Genomic DNA, 16,774 nt, shown 5'->3' with positions numbered 1-16,774 from the left:
CAAAATTGATTTTATTTCATTACTGAAGAACATGATGTACATTAAAGAAAATTTAAAAGTTTTTATATATATTTGCAACTTTCGAAAGTCTCCTTAAAATATAATAGCAACCAATAAATTTTTAAACAGACAGTGCTTTTTATGCTTCCTCCTCTCCAGGAGGAAAATCTGTGCAAAGCTGCTCTTAGTGTGCACCGTTGGGTTTGAAACAAAAAGCTGAAATACTGATATTAAGGCCTGGACAGTATTTTTTTCCATTAAGAAATCAGCCTTCTGTGCAAGTTAGGTTTAACCCCTTTATGCTTTCATGTCTATTAAGGCAACCTGCGCTGAGCCTTATCTTCATCAAACCCAGGGAACAAAAGTGCCACAAAAGAAAATGCATGAGATACTGGGGCAAATTCTCAGCTGGTATAAATTGGCATAGTGCCACTAAAGAAAATAATATTACTGAAGCTACACAGATTTACAACAACTGTTGAGATTCTGACCAACTACACACACACACACACACACACACACACACACACGATTTAAAAAAAACCCAGAAGCTTAAAATTAGTATCCCGAATCCATATTTGGGCACAACTGATTTTCAAAAATGCTGAGTACCAACAGCTCCCACTTAAGTCATTGTGAGAGAGGAGGAAGTAGTTGAACTATGGACATTTCCATTAAGTTTGACAAAGAATTGGGGTTTGTCTACATAGAGCGCTGCAGTGGTGCAGCTGCACTGCATCTGGTGAAGACGCTCTATGCCAACGGGAGACTGCTCTCCCATCGGCATAATAAAACCACCTCCGCAAGCAGCAGCAGCTATGTTGGCAGCAGAAGCTCTCCCGCTGACATAGCGCTGTCCATACTGGTGCGTATATTGGTGTAACTTATGTTGCTTGGTGGGGTGGTTTAGTCACACCCCTGAGTGACATACGCTATGTCTACCCTATAGTGTAAGTGTTGCCTTATCCTTCTTCATGTGTTTACTGTTTTGTAAATTAAGAGAAATGGTGGGAAATTAGAAAAGACTGTGACCAGTGATATGATTCATCCAAGGAAATTAAGGTCACTTATTTTGAAAAAGATGGATAGTCTCAGCATTTAGTTGACTTGCAAATGGTTCCAATGGTGAAAGGCCTCGTATTTTTTCCATTAGGATATGAAGACTTAGGATGCATTCTACCTGGGGAGGGAGGGAGGGAGACAGGGCAAGACTCCCTCCCCAAACTCATAAAATAACTAAACAGAATCCAGATACTCATTTTGCTTAAAGCAGTCCTTTAAACAGATATGGTTCAACTTTTGAAGAATCTAATTATGCAGTAAAGAAGCTTGAGGCCATCAACATCCTCTGCATGATAACAAAAGGAATGGTCTCTACCCATAACTGGGCTTAGTATTTTCTCCCCATATGTCACAATTCCACCACAGGATTCCTGTAGGTAGTGCACCAGTGATCTTCCCCAAAGTTCATCTGCTTTCCAAAGTAATTTTTCACCATCTCTCATTTTCATACTTCATTTAACAAATATTTGATTCTTCAGACGAGATCCCAGATCCTTGATGTAAGAGCAGTATAACTTGTGCCAGAACAAGAACAGTTCTTGAGGGTATACTCCATATTCTTCATCAGGAAGAAAAAGTCAGAAATATATTATGTTCTAGAGCTGATGGAATTGCAACGTGTACAAGAAAACTGCTTTTCTGGAAAGAGACCTTATGCTTACCACTCATTATAATGTTGCAGCATCTCCATTACCATAGTATACGAGTGTCTCAATCTTTAACATGCTTCTCCTCACAGCACTCCTGTGTGATAGGGAAATCATATTCCCAGTTTACAGACTGGGAACTGAGCACAGCCTAAGTGACTTGCCCGCAGTCATACAGGAAGTCTGTGGTGGAGCATGGAATTGAAGTGTGGCCTTGTGAATCCCACTCTAGGACCCAAACTACTGAACCCTCCATATGTCTAACAGAAGTGTAATTTAATACATCGGTCCAGAATATGGTAGCTGTTTCTTCAGGTTCTACTATGGTCATGAACACTATCAATACATGGCCTCTTGGTCTTCTATCTGCCTCCAGAGCTTTCACAGACATTCTATTAATGATAGTAGCCAGTCTTAAGGGTCCCCTAGCATACACGTACTCTTGCCTAGGTAATATATAAATCCAGACTTTGTTCAGCAAAGCAGTTCTCTATTCTGAAGATGCTCGTGAATTTAGAGATCTGAGAGCTTGTCTATGCATGACCCTTACTATGCAATAAGGTATGGTTTGAATTTAAAGCAGAATAGTTGTTCTGAAATAACTTATTTTGGAATGAGTGTCTACATATGGCTTTCTCCAGAATAACTCTTGTTGACATGCCCTGATCTGAGATGTACATATAACAACTTGGGAGGAGAGAGAGATACCAGTAAGGAAAGACTTACCAAGATCTCCTATATATACACATCATTATTAGGATCTGTTTCCATTATTTGGAACTGAGTGTTTTGTTTAGGGGTAGTCTCATCTACACATGAGGAAGATTCAGAGATTACTATTCACAGAATGGGATATGCTTGTATTCCTTGGGCAGTAAAGTGCAGATTCTGTAATCCCATCAGTTATGATGTCAGAGGTGAAGTCTGATCGGTCATCCTCTCTAGAGAAGAGTCCTCAAAATTCATGCAAGTCTTCTAGTCTGAGAGTTCTCTTTCAACTGGTGTTGAAGTTGAAATTAAGCATACATTTTTCTAGAGTTGAGGGCAATCTAGCTCTCTTGACCTTTCAAAAGGAAGCCTTGAACTCCCATGTTGTGATACAGTTGACTAACATGACAGCAGTATCGTATATCAATTAATAGATGAGAAGCTCCATCATCCACGTAGAAGTCATTTCCTGGATTGGCCAGAATCTCTCCTAACCTCTACTCTTCATGTCAGCAATCAATAAGCCAGGTAGGTATTAGGAAACCTGTACATTTGGAATAGTCATTTGCAGTTCAAGGGTATAGCTAAATATTGCATTTGGCAATGTGTTGAAAGCCAAAGGTTTTGCAACAAAATGCACTGTATCCACAGAAACCGTGGCCATTAAAAGATACCAGATAAACATCTAAGCATTTTCTTGTTCTAGACTGGTGCAATCTGTGGTCTGGAGGTCATTGTACCATATCATGAAATACACATGGATAAAACCACTGTAAACTGGCTGCTTTAAGACTTGACATCTTGTCTTAGTTTTTTTAAATTTTCCTTTGGGAAGAAGTTCCCCTACGGAGGGGATAAACCATGTATTTCGCTGATGCCACCTCAGTATGTACTATCCTTGGGTTCCTGCATTTGATAAAATTTTGGAGTCTGCACAATGAGCATCTTGCCCATGTCTAGAAACTCTTAGGCTGCCACAATAATATTGAACAAGTACACACCTATAACTACTTTGATCTTAGAAGTAAGGTACTTAACTTGACCCCTATTAGTGTGCTTCTACAAAATGGTCTTAGATGCCTTGATTCCAGTTTGGTAATGACTTTTCCCCTCATGACAGGAAAAGATTTTCCTGCAATATTCTCTCAGGACGCTCTTCCTCAGTTTTTAGGAATACAGGAGGAGGAATAAAGAAATCTGATGTGTCTTTGATTTCTTTTTGTGCTCTTTGGACTTTTTAGCCCTCCTTTGATTTCTTAGCTTTGGTGGGAGAGAAACGGGGGTTGCAATTTTGTCTGCTTTTTTTGGAAATTTCTCTTCTGTGAAACTACATTTTCTTTTTCATCAGAAGATGAGTAACTGGTATGGTAGACATAAACCTTACACTACAGTACTTTTGAGAACATTCCTCATCAGTGAAAGGAGGGGGTAGGAAATCAGCATACTTTTTTAAAGTTGTAAACACTTGATTTTAGGACTGTGGATGGAGTAGAGAAATCCCTTAAGACAATGAGGCTCACTTAAGCATCAGATGAGGATGAATGGCAAAGTAGTTGCAGGAGTTTATAGCTATTTGGCTTCAACTGAGATCAGGTTCCTTCCCTTCATCTTCAAGGTGCCTTGGAAAGAAAAAGGGCTGTAGTGACATTACTGGGAACAACCATGCCTATCAATGTCAGAGTAACACAGCTCGCCTTCAGTATCTAGCTGCAGATGTATCTCGCAATCTGAGCACAGCCTGGACTCGAATTTCCTTTTCCTGAGCTGATCTGCCATGTTGGAGGGGGTAAAAGAAGAGGAACAGAGAAAAGCGGGGTTTGAAAAAAGGAAGAGGAAATCTAGAACAGCTACTGACTATGGGGGCAGAACTTCTGGCAGGTTGCCAGGTGAGAGACACCATCATCCCCAATGTTCCTGTTCCCCATTCTGTAAGGAGAGAGAAGGAGTATAACTCAACACAGTAACATCTACCGAAGACATTATGCAGGAGAACTTTTAGTGCTGGTAATGGCTGACAGTTATAAATGGCCCTATAGCCATACATACCCTAAATGTACTTTAACTATTTCATTTAAATATTCTTTATAATTTAAAAAGGAGTAGTTTTGGTTAATGTCAATTTAAAATTTAGCTCTAAAGCTGAATTTTCTAAAATGTACATTTTTTACAAAATCTAAAACCAACAGAACGGTTTCCATGAAGTTTTCCCTGAAGTAACTGCAGCACTAAAAGCCTTAAAGTAAAACTGATTGGTGTCAATTGATTTTCACTGTCCAAGCTGAGAACCAACAAATTAAGTAGTGAAATGTAAACTGGATTTTTAAAAGTCTGTTTTAATAAACTAATACTGTGAGTTTGTTTGTTTGCTACATAGGATTTTTAAGCTGACAGAATCCCTTCAACTACAGTATTGTGATATTTTGGGATATAAGCAGGTATACTGATTTTCAGGTATGAAAATTAGAGGTTCCTTTTTAAAAAGGTAATCTGTTAATCATATAATGAAAATAATATCTGCATTGTAATACCTGTAAAAACTGATCGATAATAAATTTGTTTTTATTAATGTGGTTATTTATTCTCATAACAGTTATGCATGTACTGGACTATATAAAATAAATCATGAATGATGCTTAAAGTTGTAACCTTTTTCTTTTGTGGAGGATTCTGGGGTGTGCAATTTCCATCCATCAAGATGTCGTTATTGACAGTTCTTCCAAAGCCAGATGCAATTCCATCTTCTGAAGTACAAAAAACAGATGCTTCCATAAACATGCCTCTTGCATCATCTTGAATCAGGCACTTTGACTCACTTATTCTGAATCCACCTCCTACTTCCAACTGATGTGAAGGTGTCAAGTCCCTCAAATTAGAATTCATTGAAAAATTTATACCTGTCCTGTCTGGGCTTTTTACCCATGTAGAATAAATTGTACCCCGACCACACTGAGCAGTTTCTAGTTGGCTGTTAGAATCAGTCCTATCATGTGAGGGGGCTTCCAAGTTTTTATGCAGTGTACTTTGCTCAATTACTTCGAGTCCCAGCTGAAGGTCTGATACAGATTCCTTTTCTCCAGTGCACTGCCTGGTGACATCAGTCCTATTCCTTGGACTAGAATATCCAATAGTCTTTATTTCTTGCAGGCCCGTTTCTGTCAGACTGGAATTTCTGAAAGAATTTAGTGCTAGAATTGTGGATGATCTGTCATATCCCTGCATGAAAAAATAAAAATAAAAGAGTATATAGTAGATACTGACTATTTTTTCCACATGGTAACTTTCCTTCTTATACTATTACATGTAATATAATTGAAGCTTCACTAGTGACTGCATCCTTAAAGCAGAATTAAATCCCTTTTAGTTATGGAAACAAATGTTTTTAATCAGAATTAGACCATTTACTCTCAGAAGGCACATTTAAGAGCCACGTTCAAAATTACCCATCCCCCCCCCCCCTTTTTTTTAAATGCCTTCCTTACCACCATCTTAACGCATGAACATTGCGGAAGAGAAAGAAACAATCTCATGGACAGGCTAGGTTTTGTTTTTTTAAATCATCATGTTTCTACTTTTGCTACATATGTTGATAGATATAACATTTTAATCAAATAAAGATTTCTGAATTTGTTTGCAACGTTAAAATACTGGTGTTAAATTTTAGATGTCAGCTCTTATGATAGAAAGAAATCTTAACAGAAGCAGGGTTCCTGGTCCTAAAGAGCTTAAATCACATATGGCAGGCTCCTTTCTAAATAGTGCTTCACCTAACAAGTGCAAGAGTGTTCCCTACTACCAGGCCCGCCAACAGGGAGGTGGGGGTCCACTGCACCGGGGCCCAGTGATTTAAAAGGGCCCAAGTAGATGGGATAGATAATTTTTATTAAAACATACGTAAGATTTAAAATAAATAAATAAATAAATAAATAATCTGTTTTTTCTGCTGCTGCTACTCCGTACAGAGTGCCATCCTTCATTGTGACAGTAACAGTTTGCCAGAGCGCTGCTGCACCCTGCTCATCTGGACAGGGAGACTCTGAAGAGGAACAAGATCCCTCTGTACTACCAGATTTCCTCCCCCAGGGCTGCAGCTCCTTGCCAAACACAAACCAGCCAGTTCAGCCACCCAGTCAAGCCATCCTAAGTTTCCCCCTTCGCTGCTGCTAGCACTGGCTCATGAACTGCTATCATGAGTGCAGGATGAGGGGCAACCTCTACTGCTCAGCCAGGGAACAAGGTGCAGGTTTTCCCTCAGCCTTCACCCCTGGTTGCCTCCTCGGAGATCTCCCGGTAGATTTGGCACACCATGCCTGCTATCTCCTCATTGCTCTGGGTGATGATGTCCCAAGTATTGTATTGTATATTTTAACTTTGTTGGTCATATTCAGTTACATCTTGTATATCAGTTTTTTCCTTGTCTTTTACACATGAATCACAATTAGGTGTTTAATTAGCCTACTTGATACTTTAGGTGTTTTCTTTCTTTGTGCTTCTTTAAATGTTTTATATATTAATTAATTTCATTCCATAATGTATTTGTTTAATTTAAATATATAATTCAAAATAACAAATTCTACATCTTATATTTAGGCTCACGATTTGTTTAATACTGATAATGTAACTGGAAAAAAAAAGTTCAAGCAATGCCACAACTTATGCATAGGGGGTTCTAATGTGTTAGCAATAGGATAAAAATTAGTGTCATAAACCCCAGCCATCCCTTTCTAGAGAGGCCACTGAGTGTTCTGCCCTGGGGCCTGGAATTGCTATCGGCGGGCCTGCCTACTACCACTGACATTCTAAATGTTTTCAGGAGAGAAATACCTTTCTAGGCATCACAGAAGGCTAGTAAATGAAACCTTAAGTCAGACACATAATACCACCTTATGTGAAAACTATACAAGCCCTGTGTCTAAAAATAATCAGTTAAAATATGAAGTACTCATTTAAATGAGCTTTACAGTTCATATATTCAACTGACATGAAAATTCGACAACCATGTTAATTCTAACCTACAAGATGTTCTTAACAACAACATGCATCAGTGAATAATTTTTTCCACACGTTCAGAGGTACATTTTAAGTCATTCTTAAGACTCCGATTAGAATATACAAGGTGAATTTCTCAAGAACTACCTTTAGCTGAATGTGTAAGACATAACAGTATTAGAAGTATGTATAAATAACCTTTACTGATCATTTCTAGACATTTCAGCGCTTAGGGGTTTGGAATTTTTTTTAATATTAATACTGTAGCTAATTATTTCACCAACTTCAACTCTTAAATTTTGTTGCTGGTAAGCTACAGAATAATGCACTGTTTATGATTGTCTTCTTCTGGAAGAAATTTCATTTGTGTGTTCTCAAATGTATGGATCATGTTGCCCTCTAGTGCCTCTAGTCTACAGAGAATCTAAGCTCTAAGTGGGACAAAGAAAGGAGGAACAAACGGAAGGTAAGTGGGAGAATATGGAAGGATGGGAAAAGGATGAAGAAGGGGGAGCAGATAACAAGGAAGGGGAAGGGATACATAAAGAGAAAAATGGGGAATGTTTAGTGCAGAAGTGGACAAACTGAGCTCAAAGAAAAATTATTTGCCACATTTTCACCAATTGACCAATTTTTGGTTTGTTTACTATTAGTCTTGCAAAACGAGATTTTTCTGCTAATGAATATGTACAGATGAATCAGCAGACTTTTCTACAGTTTCTCAAAAAAATTCTTACCTCTTGACTGTACGCTCGCCTCTTAATTTCTGGGGAACTGTCAGGTGAGGAAATATTCTGCACAAATAATAAAATTAGTAAGATTCAAGTTCAATCCTAACATAGGGTGACAAGGAAATATGAGAAATAAGAATGGAACAACTTAAGTTTCCATTCTTCAAATTAGTGTAAGAAGTGGTTCTGTTTCAATTTAATGGCATAAAAGCAACTGTTCAGTAACTCTTGTTGACAGTAACCACAACATACGAAAGTTAACAGGCTATTAATTATATATTACAATGAAACACAAAGAAAAGCACATCTCTGCTTCAATACTGTTGACCCTTCATTCTTTTCAGATTATGAAAGTAAACTAATAATATCTAGATCTTGTTGGTAATAGTACAATTTTTAGGCCCTGATTTTCCAATAAGATTTGTGCAAATGGATGTGCCCAGAGAAGACCCACTGAAGTCAATGATGCTCAATACAAGCATAAGAATTCACCCAGATGGTTCTGATTGTTGAACCAGGACCTTTAATAGTAACTTACCGTGTAGTCTTAATGAGCAATTTGGGGTTTATCTACATGGCACTGGTAAATCATGCCAGAGGGGTGTGATTTATAAAGGTCTTATAAAGGTAATGTGTTGCACTCTAACTGCCCCTTGTAGACTCTGCTGGCACACTCTAAAAACCCAAACTAGGTACCTTTTAGAGCATGCCAGCAGGAACCACATGGGGCAGTCAGAGCGCAACATGTTAGAGAGCTTTACAAAATCACACCCTCCAGTGCACTTTGCTGTTCCATGTAAACAAGACCTTATGTTCCATGAATAGAAACCAAGTCTGATAATCTTGGTGCTTAAAGCAACTGGCTAATGAGTTTTAAGTGCAAAACAAGACAGTAATTTTTATATATATATTATATAAAATCAGAAAATGTCTTATTTATAAAGATGGGGGCGAGGGGAGAGTACATATTCATGTTCATCTGAAAATCTCACCTCAAAGTGCATGGCATTTCCATGTATGCATGGAGTCACGGGGGTAACTGGTGAATATATGGGTTTATAACCATTCCTACAAGTTTCATCTTCTGCTTTTATCCTAGGAGGAGTAGCAAACAATGATGGGTCTGTGGCAGTGGTATCAGCATGTGTTGGCGTGGCATATGGAGAAGGAGTAGGTGTGGAGGTTTCTGAATAAGCAGAATCCAACAACTGATAGAATCTTCGTTTTTTTAGTGGTGTCGTTAGATCTATATGTTAAATAGAAAAAAGAAAGACTAGGAAACAAAATTTTGCTGATCTTATAGTCATTCTTCCTCATTTTGTAAAGACTTGGGCATGCAATAAAGTTATAAATATAACACATTAAATCAGTCAGGCAGTCAAATTAAAGAAATGCCTCTCATGAAAAGTCTTAAATGTGAAAAATCAGCTACAATCCCAACAAATTACTGAAGGCAGCCTAGACTTTAAGAACTAAAATTGTCAATGTTAACTAAAATGATGGAAAAAATATTATAAATTACCAAAGATACAAAAACACATCAGTTATTACATCATGAAAATTCTTCAGCTCAAAAATGAAAACTATCAACATGTTTATAACTTTGGATAGGAAACATTTCACAGACTTCATATGCCAAGATTGCTTAGTTTCACCACATTCTCATTTTATATTAAATAAATAATTTTAAGACTAGGTAATTTTTCTGTTAATTTTTTGTTCAAGCAACTTCAATTTAAATTAAATAGGAATTTTGGATAATAGAAGGACTGCAGGAAATACTTTCTCTGAACCATATTTTCTCTCAGTGAAACCCTTAAAATTCCAAAGATTAGAAGATATTCATATATATGTGTCAATTTACACTACCTGGAATAACAAACTATAGTATACCACAATTATTTTCATCCCATATTTCAAGTGTTCTAATATGACAAGAACAAAGAAAAGAGTGCATAATACTCCATATTAAGTAGGATTTTCCTACACTGTCCACTAGAATATTTGTTGTTTATATGGGGCGTTTATAGTTTGAAAACCATTTTGTCAGTAATTTAAAAAATATTAAGCCACTTCAAAAGATTAAGAAATCTTATAATATTTAGGTGTTAAAAACTTCACCTGGTAAGGAACAGCTGTCATTCAATAATAATGGACTTTTATTTTCACCATTGATCACAGGACTTCTAGATCTTTCTTGAGATGGAGAATTAAATTTGTCTAGTACTGCTGAGTTTTCTTCTTCCAAAGCTTGCTTCAACCAACGCTGTCATAAAAAGAAAACTTTCAAAAATTAGATGTAATTTCATTTCTAATTGAAACTAGTTCTGAACATGTTACAGACGGTAGAGCAGTTCCAAACACTTCAAGTTCCAACACAGGATTCATGCTTACAAAGAAGAATTGAGATTAAATAAGAGGGAGTTGGGGAAAAAAAGAAAACCCACAGAAACAAGCAATTTGCCTTTTGTTTTAAAGCCAGGTTAAGTCAAAGGATTCATTACCTTCTTGCAAGAGCCAGTAATGTTTTCCATGGGTTCTTTTCTCCTCCTTTTTTCTGAAAGGAATGGTGAAGTAAAACGAATATAGTGCTTAGGAGTAGAATATACATGTGGACTGTAAGTGAGACCTGGTAAAGAATTCAGTTGCGTAGCCAGAACTTCAGGATCTGTAGTTATACGCAGAGGCCTTTCAGAAATGCTGTCTATTGGCTTTCCTGTCTTCTCATTCTTCTCACTTAACCATTCACTGACCAAGTGCTAGAGAAAAAGGGGAAAATGTCAGTGCTTATAAAGTTGTACATAAGAAATTGCTAAATGCTGCTTACAAAATGGTTTAGTATCTCAACCCATCTGCATTTGATAAATCATATGTGCTTTTTGGCTCATACAATATATGGATATCTAGTTTTCTGGACTATAAACTTACAAATCTTTAACATCTAACATATAGATCAGCTTGCAATTTCTCATTGATAATTTTCTTCACACTCCCTAAAATTCTAGCTAGCTTGTATGCTTCTTACTATCCTTGAGATGGTTCTTTTTTATAAGCCACATTATCAGTTTATGTTGGAGTATCTTTTTCGTAGTGAGTATGAATGAAATGAGTTTTCATTTACATAAGGCTTTTTACATGTTAAAGTGTTGGGTGTGGTTTGCTTTTTCAGCAGATTCTGTTAATAGTATATAAAGCTTCATTAATTTATCATCCAGCAAATGGATAGTCTGGAATGAGACTAAATCACATTGTTATTTTAGGCTAATCATAAAGCTGTCTTTCTACTGATGGCAAGACAACTCCCATCTTTTCATGTGCTGTGTATTTATACCTGCCTACCTTATTTTCCACACCATGCATCTGATGAAGTGTGTTTTAGCTTATGCCCAAATAAACTTGTTAGTCTCTAAGGTGCCACAAAGACTCCTCGTTGTTTTTGCTGATTCAGACTAACACAGCTACCACTCTGAACCCTTTCTACTGATGGTAACTTCAAATGTTCAATTTACATTTCTTCAAAATTTGGAAATTGGTTCTTCATTTACTCTATTATCCTCCCATCCCATCTAATAACACTGAGTTTGTATTCAATTACAACATCAGCACAATTATATACATGTGCAAATTCATGAGGCCACCTAAAAGGCCAAAGATTATCATAATAAAATGCATAGTTTTGATAACTGGTGAAATAATTCAATACAAAAAGATCTAGATGTTAAATACTGCTAAACTAACAGTGGAATTATTTACATGATTTTGAACTAGGACCATGGTGCTGGTTCTTTCATTAATATTATGCCAGATACTTTGTTAAATTCAAATTGTACTTTTTTCCCCCGTTTGTACAGCATCTGGTATAATGAGGTCATGGTCCATGACTTGGGCCCATAGGCACAACAATAATATAAATAATAGTATCTGCTGTGAAGTTGTATAGGTTGAACGTTCTTAGGACCGTAAATATTTTGATTCCAGAGTATATTTCAAAACTAACCCCTGGCACTCTAAGCCACTAAGCATGGGGAAATGCTTTTATTTAAATCAGTATAATACTTTAACGTGTACAGATCTTCATTATCAGATTTCGTTAGTATCCTGTCTTCAGCTTAATTATTTTCACTGTTCTGCTTTGAATATACTCCCCTCCTCCCAACCTCCCCCCCCCCCCAAATGTACTCAAAAAGTCAAAATACACCACTAATGGCACTTTCTCCAAAGTGGCTTCTCCACATATATAGAACTGCAAAAGACACTAAGTCCCTACAAGGGGATTTAGCTCCAATCACAGGAAATAGGAAGCAAGAAGGCTGAATTCCAATATGTACGTCACTCTTTTCAATAACTTCCAAAAGTGTTGCATTTTGTACTCCAACCTGTATCTCTAAGTCTGTAAAGTGGTAAATCATAGTAAAGAAAGCTATTCCCTCCAAAAAGATGGCAAAATCTATTTACCTCAAAATACTGCTTGAAAGCAGTATCTGCACAAGCTGTTACACCAAGCTTGAAATGTATTAGTGAAAAAGTATTGATAGATCTGGTTGGGAAATTATCTGACCCCCAAAAACCTGACAAAACCAAACTTTCACTTTGCCAAAAAAAAAAATGTCAGAAAGTCAATACTTGAAAAAATATGTTTAAACATGTCCATTTAATTGAAAGGTCATTTTTAAATTTAAAAAAAAAATTCAACTCACTTTAATCACTGGGTGGCCCAACAACTAATCAGAATGCTTAAGTATATGCTTGCAATAAAAGCTGTTTTCAAAAAATAACTAGATAAGTTCATAGAGGATACGTCCATCAATGGCTATTAGCCAGGATGGGTAGGGATGGTGTCCCAAGCCTCTGTTTGTCAGAAGCTGGGAATGGGCAACAGGGATGGATCACTTGATGATTACCTGTTCTGTTCCTTCCCTCTGGGGCACCTGGCATTCGCCAGTGTCAGAAGATAAGATACTGGGCTAGATGGACCTTTGGTCTGACCTAGTATGGCCATTCTTATGTTCAGTCATGTAGGATTTTTGGTTCTCACTCCCCAGTAAGGCACGATAGGTCACTGTTACAGCCCTCAGTGGGCTATGCCTAAACTACACTTTTTCACCTAAAATTTTCTACTGCTAATTATATAGCAGAACTGTTGAAATGGGGTGAAATGCTAGTGTAGACACCCACCAGCATTTTAGCTATCATGTCATTTAGACTTACACCAAAATGCCTTTTTTAATAAAATCAAAGTCTCTGATCCCCCAAGAATCAACTCGCCTATTTTAATCGTGATTTAAATCAGCAAGTAGAAAACCTTAATTTAAATAACGGATTTTAATCTTGTTTTGCATTTGTACTTTGTTATTTTGCTAAAGAAAGGTTCCTTCTCATCGGATGGGATAACCACTAAAACATGTTGCTTTGCAAACAAATATAGATGTTGCACTAAATTTGGTATTCCTTTTTGGCAACCAAGATACACTATATCTACATGTGTTGAAATAAGCAATTACATAATTTAACATGCATTATTCAGATTCTTAATATTTACATATTTTTATATTGGAACATGACAAATGGCACATTTCTTATTTACTAGATGATAATCTTTTACTCAGGATTTATGTCAAATTGCATCCAGACAAACTGGAATTCCATTAAAAAAGTGTACAAAACAGCATTTAAAAATTGTTTTTATTAGTTGAAAATTCCTTAAACGTACTAAAAAAACCCGAGGAGACCAGTGTACCTTAAAGACTAACAGGTTTATTTACCCATGAAAGCTTATGCCCAAATAAATCTGTTGGTCTTTAAGGTACCACCGGACTCCTCGTTGTTTTTGTGGATACAGATTAACATGGCTACCCCCTAATACTTAAATGTACTGAATGCATTAGAAAAAAGTTCTAATTACAAAACAAGTTTTGATGAACTAACTGATTTATTAAACCACGGGAGTATTAATTGTCTCTGGTCACCACTGGGGTGCCCACTGAGGCACATTAGAAAATCCTACATGGCACCTATCTGCTGCATCTTTAGCCACCTAAGTTGCTTTGAAAATTTGGACCCATGTTCTTCAAATTTTAGAATTAGTAGATCTTATCTTCTCCCACCTGGTTTTTATTCACTTATTGGAAAAGGAAAATAAGCTTTCCTGCTTTTTCAACTTCCAATCTATTTTTCAATTTTGAATGAACTACTCCATCCACATGAAGAAAATATTTGTTCTTCATCTGTTAGCTAAACTGAAACCAAAAGTAATTAGGGCAAAAACTTCTTTGAACAACAGAAACTGGAAGTACTCACATTTGGAAAAATGTAAATACTCAGCATTATCTCCATTTTTAAGACTGAAAAGAGAAGTACTTAATGCATTACAGGACAAGGAAACATATTTATAATGCTTGAGTTGACCTCAAAAGTTAAAGATGTGTTTTCTCCCTAATTTTTATATATATATAAAATTTTAAAAGTACCCTTTAACTCACTAAAATTTGAGGAGGGCTCATTTTTGTGGCATATTTTTTATTTAAAGGATTTTAGAAAATTATACTACATTTAGGGTTTACCATAGGTTGTCAATTTTAAATTTATTTAAACAGTTATTTTTTAAAACAGGTAAGTATTTAATTTAAATAAAAACACAATTTAAATAAGAAAAATCCAAAATTTGTATCCACCCTTCCCACAATGAGACAGTAAAGGAGTTTGAGAAAGGACATCTAGAATATTATGGAGTGGCGAATGGAGTTAATAGTTTTTGCACTGATTTTCACCGGTTTTTGTTGTTGTGGTAATAAAGACTGATAAATTCCTGTGAAAAGTTAAATAAAATAAAAATGAAGAGCTCTATTTATAATATAAAAGTGGAAGAAAATAATGCTAGGCTAGTTTCAGTATTTTGACACCATTAGTAAACAACTCCAAAAATTCAGTTAACTTGCATTATTTAATAATGCATCTTTTTACCCTTCTACACATCACAAAACTAAAGCATAGCAATGAAGCGGTATATCCTAAACCCCCAAGGATATTTTTGCTCTGCTTACCTCAGATGCCTACCTTTAAAATCACTTTTTAGCTCCTATTCTGAGGGAAAGCTAGAAGCTATTCATTATCTTCTCTGTTTGTGACCCAAAGCTTAAAGGAGTAAAAAGACACCTGAGAAGTCTTAAGAAAAATCAATGACTGAAACTAGAGCTTATTCTGGGTAAATATTGGGGTTTATTTTGGTGGACGGAAAGACATGGGGGAAAAAAAGTATTCAGTAGATTAATGCTTTGAATTCCGTTCATCAGTGTGGTCTGCTGCAAAACTAAACAGAACTCAAAACATAATGCCACCTCTGAGTTTAAGAAAACAATATATCTCTAATCCCCAAATAAAACTTTACATTTGAACAAACAGTTTACTTTTGTAGACTTCAAGCTATTAGCCTATAAATATTTACATTTAATAATTAGGCCACACCATTTGCAGCGCATAATATCAACGTCATCCTTTTCTCCCTTAAAAAAAACAAACAAAAAACCCCCTTTCGAATACTTCCTTGTCCTCAAATGTATTTGGATACAGATTTTCATTTTCTTCCCATTTTAGTGTGTCAAATCTTTAAACTGTTATCTGCTAACAGCTTGAAATGTATATGTGGTGGGTGTGAGATTCATCAGTACATTCAGATGCGCATGCACTTCAGAGCTCGGGTGTGTGCCTGTTTGTTTATGGTATGTATCTTCTAGATTAATGCATATCCTTATTTCAACAGGCAGCTTGGCATATATACAGATTAATGTCTTATTGTAATATGTACATATATGTAATATGTATTGCATTTTCTTAATAAAACAAGTTATTTTTATATATTTGAATGATATAAAAGTAGGGTGAAAATCAGAAAAAAAACCCTAAATAATACTTTCTGAATATCCGGGAAAAATTTCAGTAAAAATTGGTTTAAACTGAAAACGAAGGGGCTTAATTATAAAGAGTATCTTCTTTAAATTTTGAACATGCTACACAAGTTGTTGAGAGAATGCTTATCTTTCACAGTGCAAGTTATTTTGAAAGCTGTTTTAATTAGTGCTATAGGATATCTTTACAGGTTATATGCAACATGCTTATATAAAAAAATGGAAGTTCCTTTGAACAGTATTCCTAATATTTTCAAGTGTTTAATTTTTCTTGATCTTTTACATTTAGCCAGCCTTCTCAGCAAAAGAGAACAAATAAATCAAAACATCCTGGCACAAACAGTTAAAGTTAAAAACAAATTAAATCTTATAACAAAGCAGAACATAAAATAAGTCTCCTTTTTATTTATTACACTTTGACCGCTTGACTTTGCAATCTAAGTAATTTTCTTTTAACAGATTTCTTATATGCAATATTTAGATGCATGCACAAAGAAATTTGATTAGCAAACATGAACTCCAGAATTATTCTGCAAAATGTACTTCAGAAATTTTGTAAATCCAAAGAAAAAATGGTTACTTATCTTTTGTAAGATGTGTTCTCATGATGTGTTGCTCGTGTCCATTCCATTCAAGGTGTGCATGCACCCATGTGCACAGTAGTCAGAGATTTTAGCCTTAGCGATATCTGCAGGGTCAGCAGTGGCGCCCTCGAGAGCCACGCTCTTGTGTTGGTATA

At 36.0% G+C, this 16,774-nt stretch overlaps 1 protein-coding gene across 2 annotated transcripts in view; it reads right to left on the bottom strand.

Moving 5' to 3' along the window:
* KMT2E (lysine methyltransferase 2E (inactive)) overlaps positions 1-16,774 on the bottom strand; it is a 133,862-nt gene that overhangs the window by 14,969 nt on the left and 102,119 nt on the right. For both annotated transcript variants that reach the window (XM_045029899.1, XM_045029906.1), the window contains 5 exons: positions 10,639-10,893; positions 10,256-10,400; positions 9,127-9,380; positions 8,141-8,197; positions 5,064-5,630 (listed from right to left, as the gene is read on the bottom strand). In XM_045029899.1, coding sequence (XP_044885834.1) covers positions 5,064-5,630; positions 8,141-8,197; positions 9,127-9,380; positions 10,256-10,400; positions 10,639-10,893 — 1,278 coding nt within the window. The remainder of the gene's footprint in view (positions 1-5,063; positions 5,631-8,140; positions 8,198-9,126; positions 9,381-10,255; positions 10,401-10,638; positions 10,894-16,774) is intronic.

The sequence above is a fragment of the Mauremys mutica genome, chromosome 1 (genome assembly GCF_020497125.1).
Source record: "Mauremys mutica isolate MM-2020 ecotype Southern chromosome 1, ASM2049712v1, whole genome shotgun sequence".
Taxonomy (NCBI): Eukaryota; Metazoa; Chordata; order Testudines; family Geoemydidae; genus Mauremys; species Mauremys mutica.
Note: the sequence above shows the minus strand (reverse complement) of the source record. Positions and strands in the feature narration are given on the sequence as shown.